The 6,000-nt window shown below is 39.1% G+C and overlaps 1 protein-coding gene across 3 annotated transcripts in view; it reads left to right on the top strand.

Annotated features, from left to right (window-relative positions):
- Positions 1-6,000, top strand: part of CENPC (centromere protein C) — a 100,672-nt gene that overhangs the window by 10,917 nt on the left and 83,755 nt on the right. For all 3 annotated transcript variants that reach the window (XM_058434678.1, XM_032151831.2, XM_032151820.2), the window contains exon 5: positions 4,594-4,693. In XM_058434678.1, coding sequence (XP_058290661.1) covers positions 4,594-4,693 — 100 coding nt within the window. The remainder of the gene's footprint in view (positions 1-4,593; positions 4,694-6,000) is intronic.

The following is a 6,000-nucleotide window of genomic DNA, read 5'->3' as shown; positions in this document are numbered from 1 at the left end:
GTAGCTGGGACTACAGGCTCCCGCCACCACGCCCGGCTAATTTTTTGCATTTTTAGTAGAGACGGGGTTTCACCCTGGTCTCGATCTCCTGACCTCGTGATCCACCCGCCTCGGCCTCCCAAAGTGCTGGGATTACAAGCGTGAGCCACTGCGCCCGGCTATATTTCTTGGATCTTAAATCTTCGTTTTTTCGTGGCCTCTCCTTTTTTGGTGGGGCTCATCCTTTAGTAGCTTTCTGAGAATTTAAGACCTTAATTGTTTAAAAATACCATAGTTTTACCTTCATGATGGGTAATTTGGGTGAGTACAGAATTCTAGATTAGAAATTATTTTCCTTTAATTAAAAAATAGTACATATTTTTTCATATCAAGCCTCCCTTTTAGTCAGGTGTATTTTCCCTTAGACTTTTAAAAATGTTGCTTTCTTTTATTTTAGCTTCTCCTGTTGAGAAGACTGTTTTGATTCCATGATCCTTTGTGACTGTTTTTTTCCTCTTGGCAGGCTTTTAGGATCATGTCATCTGTCTTTAGTGATCTAAATGTTTATTATATTCCTTGACATTAGGTTCATCTAACCCTTTTCGTAAATGTTTCTTCAGTTTGTTTTCTGCAAGTACCTTTTTTACTTATTTTGCTCATTACCTGGCCTTTTTCATACGTCCAGTGATCCTTAGCTGTCTCCTCTTGTTTGAAAGTGGGAAACTAAAACACATTGGAAGCTCTATATGCCTAGTAAAATTTGTAGACTGGTGGATGTCACTGTGGTGTAGTTTGGTCCATTTCATTGTTGGTGTCCTGGTGTTAATATCTGTAGATTTGTTTTCTCTTGGCCTGGTAAGTATTTCTCACAAAGAAATCTTTCCCACTTGGCGGTTCGAGTCTAACTGCGATTGTTTTCGATTTCAGTCAGATGTGGCAAAGGGGAAAGTGCAGTTTAAATGCTCCTACTTCATATCTCTGGTTTTCATGTACTGCCCTTAACTTCACCTGTGTCTTGTGCCACTAATGTCACAGTCTCTCTGATTTAGAAACTCGAGAGTAAATAATCTTCTGATAGGTTTGGGAGGGGCTCTTTGGTTTTACTACCTTCTTTTTTTGAGACAGAGTCTTACTCTGTCACTTGGGCTGGAGTGCAGTGGCACGATTTCGGCTCACTGCAACCTCTGCCTCCCGGGTTCAAGCAGTTCTCCTGTCTCAGCCTCTCGAGTAGGTGGGACTACAGGCGCCTGCCACCATGCCTGGTTAATTTTTGTATCTTTAGTAGAGACAAGGTTTCACCATATTAATCAGGCTGGTCTTGAACTCCTGACCTCAGGTGATCCACCTGCCTCAGCCTCCCAAAGTGTGGAGATTACAGGTGTGAGCCACTGCGCCCAGCCAGTTTAACTACTTTCTATACACATTTTTTTTTTCTGCGACAAAAGACACATTCAGCTATACACGCTTTTAACACGTTCTGTTTGCATGCCTCTTCTTTTTTTTTGAGGCAGGGTCTTGCTCTGTTGCTGGAGTGCAGTGGTGTGCTCATAGCCCACTGCAACCTCAAACCTCTGGGCTCAGGTGATCCTCCTGCCTCAGCCTCCTGAGTAGGTAGAATTAGAAGCATGCACCACCACTCTTGGCTAATTTTTTATTTTTACACAGAGATGTGGTCTTGCTAAGTTTCCCAGGCTGATCTTGAATTCTTGACCTCAAGTGATCCTCCTGCCTTGGCCTCCCAAAGTGCTGGGATTACAGGTGTGAGCCACTGCATCTGGCCTGCCCCTTTTTTTTAGTGGTGTCTTGTGATTCTACTAATCTTTATAGGTTCCTCCATAAACAGTAATCTGTCTGCTTCTGGGTTTTCTCCATTGCTAGCATGTTTCTATTCTCTCTGGATTGCTGAATTACCAGTAATTTGCTTTTCAACCTAAAAATGTTTGCTGACATGTCTCATCTACTCCTTTGTCTTGCTCTTCATCCTTCTGAGTTTGTTTTTAAAAATCTTTAATGAAATATTAGAGAGAGCAGAGATTAAATGAAAGCCTGCCTCTGTCTTTTTATGGAATTGAATTCCATACTGTGGTCACTCAACGGCAGTGTAGTGTATTAGTCCATTTTCACACTGCTGATAAACACATTCCTAAGACTGGGAAGAAAAGGAGGTTTAATTTGACTAATGGTTCCACATGGCTTGGAGGCCTCATAATCATGGCATAGGGCGAAAGGCACTTCTTCCATGATGGTGGCAAGAGAAAAATGAGGAAGAAACTAAAGTGGAAACCCCTGAGAAACCCATGAGATCTTGTGAGACTTATTCACTATCACAAGAATAGCACGGGAAAGACTGGCCCTGATGATTCAGTTGTCTCCCCCGGGCCCCTTCCACAACACAGGGACATTCTGGGAGATACAATTCAAATTGAGATTTGGTTGGGGACACAGCCAAACCATATCAGTCTGTCATTTATTTATTTCTCTACTGTGCCGATACTATGTCCACACTTCTGCTACCACTTGTGACAGAGGTCCCACTACCATCACATTTGGTGCTTCACTAAAAGGACTCGGGAGACGTGACATATAGTTGAACTCATGACTGATACTTATTTTTATTTATTTGCTTTTTTAAAAATTATTATTTTACTTTAAATTCTAGGGTACATGTGCACAACGTGCAGGTTTGTTACGTATGTATACACGTGCTATGTTGGTGTGCTGTACCCGTTAACTCATCATTTACATTAGGTGTATCTCCTAATGCTATCCCTCCCCGCTCCCCCTACCCCCCAGCAGGCCCCGGTGTGTGATGTTCCCCCACCCTGTGACCATGTGTTCTCATTGTTCAATTCCCATTTATGAGTGAGAACATGCGGTGTTTGGTTTTTTGTCCTTGTGATAGTTTGCTGAGAATGATGGTTTCCCGCTTCATCCATGTCCCTACGAAGGACATGAACTCATCATTTTTTATGGCTGCATAGTATTCCATGGTATATATGTGCCACATTTTCTTAATCCAGTCTATCATTGATGGACATTTGGGTTGGTTCCAAGTCTTTGCTATTGTGAGTAGTGCTGCAGTAAACATACGTGTGCATGTGTCTTTATAGTAGCATGATTTATAATCCTTTGGGTATATACCCAGTAATGGGATGGCTGAGTCAAATGGTATTTCTAGTTCTAGATCCCTGAGGAATTGCCACACTGACTTCCACAATGGTTGAACTAGTTGACAGTCCCACCAACAGTGTAAAAGTGTTCCTATTTCTCCACATCCTCTCCAGCACCTGTTGTTTCCTGACTTTTTAGTGATCGCCATTCTAACTAGTGTGAAATGGTATCTTATTGTGGTTTTGATTTGCATTTCTCTGATGGCCAGTGCTGATGAGCATTTTTTCATGTGTCTGTTGGCTGCATAGATGTCTTCTTTTGAGAAGTGTCTGTTCATGTCCTTTGCCCACTTTTTGATGGGCTTGTTTGATTTTTTCTTGTAAATTCGTTTAAGTTCTTTGTAGATTCTGGATATTAGCCCTTTGTCAGATGGATAGATTGTAAAAATTTTCTTCCATTCTGTAGGTTGCCTGTTCACTCTGGTGGTAGTGTCTTTTGCTGTGCAGAAGCTCTTTAGTTTAATTAGATCCCATTTGTCAATTTTGGCTTTTGTTGCCATTGCATTTGGTGTTTTTCATACTGATACTTACTATAGTCATTCAGCCAGGATACACAGCTGGGTCAGTAAGGGAAAAATGCGCATTAGCAGAGTCTGGAGGAATCCATATATAGGCTTCCTGTGCTCCCCAAGGGGCCATATAGAATGTACTCATTCCCTCCAGCAGTGAAATGCAGTAACGTGTATACATTTTTTTTCCTCAGAGAAGCCTTTTGAAACTCAGCCTATTTTCAATGGGGGTTGGTCCCATAGGCATCCTCTGCCTACCAAAATTTTATGCACTCCCAGAAGGAAAGAAAGCAGATGTTCACCACAGATCACAGTGTTTATACAAACAGTCTAGGCAGGCTGGCACAGCAGGTGCAACCTTGTCTGTTGGTAATGGAGGGAACATTCTAAAAGTCAAGTCTCCAGATGCCAACCAAGGGGTAGCCCTGTAAGGTGGCCCTTTAAATATATCAGGCCTCCTATGTTAACTCCTTCCTGCAGAGTGAATCTCAATGCTACAGTGTTTTACGTGTCTACTTTGAACTTTACATAGACAGGATTGTCATGTACTTCTGCAGGTTGCTTTTTTTTCTGGTTAAAATAATAATTTATATTACTGTAGTTTATTTGTTGCATTGTTACATATGTAATATGGTATATCTATACTATAATTTATTTAATAAGTTTATTCAGTCTTCTGTCCACATAGTTGCTGTTTAGAGCAATATTGTTTCTGTGATAAGTTGTATGAAATTTCAGCTTTACTGAATAATGCCAGATTGTTTTCCAAAGTAGCTATTACTTTAGAAATAAAATAAAAAGTAGAATGAAACTCTTAACAGCTGGTTTGTTGTTTTAGAATACTTGTTTTTCCCCCCATTTAAAAAACAAATATATTTCATCAGAATTGGTAAGTTAACAAAATAGTTCTAATGTTGTATTTCTTCTGTGCTCAGTGCCAGAAATCACATCCAAAGTCAGTTCCAGTTTCTTCAAGGAAGAAAGAAGCCTTTCTGCAGTTTGTTGTAGAACCAAGTGAAGCCACCAACAGATCAGGTTGGTGGCATCCCCATGGGCATTATTTGCTTGGATATATTTAAAAAGTGAGAAATGCTAATGGTGCATGTGTTGCTTTGAGTATGAAGGTCAGGGTCAGCCCAGACAGAACTGTGAATTGTGAAATGGATGAATTGGTTTTTGATTTCCTTACAACTCCATGGTCAGTGCTCTTTTTCTCTCTTCTTCTCCATTTCCTTTAGTCAGTGATACATGCTACTACTTTCTAAAGTTTTCTTTCTTGTCATTTTTCAGATTAAAAGAGTGTTACTCTATTGAGTTAATAAAGGTTTAAAATAAGAATTTAGTCATTACTCCTATCATTCTGCTGAGGTAGCCTTTGAATAGTTCTATACCTTAACTGGTCCCCATAAATGAGAAAAAATAAAGGCGTATGTGTTTGTATGTGTCTGTGCCTGTACCTGCTTTCAGAAAAGGCTATTATAATTTCCTTTTACACCAATAGTGTAAGAGTACCTTTTACCTGATAGTCTATTTACTATTCTATGTTTTTGCCCATTCATTGATATTAAGCAATCTCATTTTTACTTTAGTGTCCATTTCCATGATTGCCAGAGTTTGAGCACCTTATGTTTATTGGCTGTTGGATTTTAATTGTTAAATGTGTGACTTTTATAGCTTTAAGTTTGTTTTAGTTAAAAGTTCTGTCTTATCCCAACTTAGATTTTTCACCTGAAAACCTTTTTTTAAAAAATAAAATTAAGTCTTTAACCATCTGGAATGTGTTTTGGTATGTAACATGACATAATCTTCTAAGTTTGTTTTCTTCCAGGTGGTCAGTTGTGTCAGATCTGTTTATTAAATTAAAAAAAAATCTGTTCTCTTCTGAATGTACTACTTTTATTATATATTAAATCTCACATAACATTCAACATACTTTTGAATTTTGATATATTTGTTTTTTCGTCTGTCAACACAATACTCTTGTTACTAATAGTAGCTTTATAGTATGTCCTGATATAAATACTTTCACTATTCCACTGCCATTCTGCAGCCTTTTTTCTTTCTATGAGCTTTTAGTTTTATCCAATTCCAAACAAACTTTTGGAATTCTAACTAGAATTGCATTTAATTTATGTAGTAATTTTGTGAGAATTCACATTTTTTATGCTATTTAGGTTTTTTACAAAATAAATTATGTTTCTTTCTGATAAAAATGTTAATCTGGGGCCAGGAGTGGTTGCTCATGCCTGTAATCCCAGCACTTTGGGAGGCTGAGGCAGGTGGATCAGTTGAGGTCAGGAGTTTGAGACCAGCATGGCAACATGGTAAAACTCCATCTCTAC

The sequence above is a fragment of the Hylobates moloch genome, unplaced genomic scaffold (genome assembly GCF_009828535.3).
Source record: "Hylobates moloch isolate HMO894 unplaced genomic scaffold, HMol_V3 SCAFFOLD_2, whole genome shotgun sequence".
Classification (NCBI taxonomy): Eukaryota; Metazoa; Chordata; class Mammalia; order Primates; family Hylobatidae; genus Hylobates; species Hylobates moloch.
Note: the sequence above shows the minus strand (reverse complement) of the source record. Positions and strands in the feature narration are given on the sequence as shown.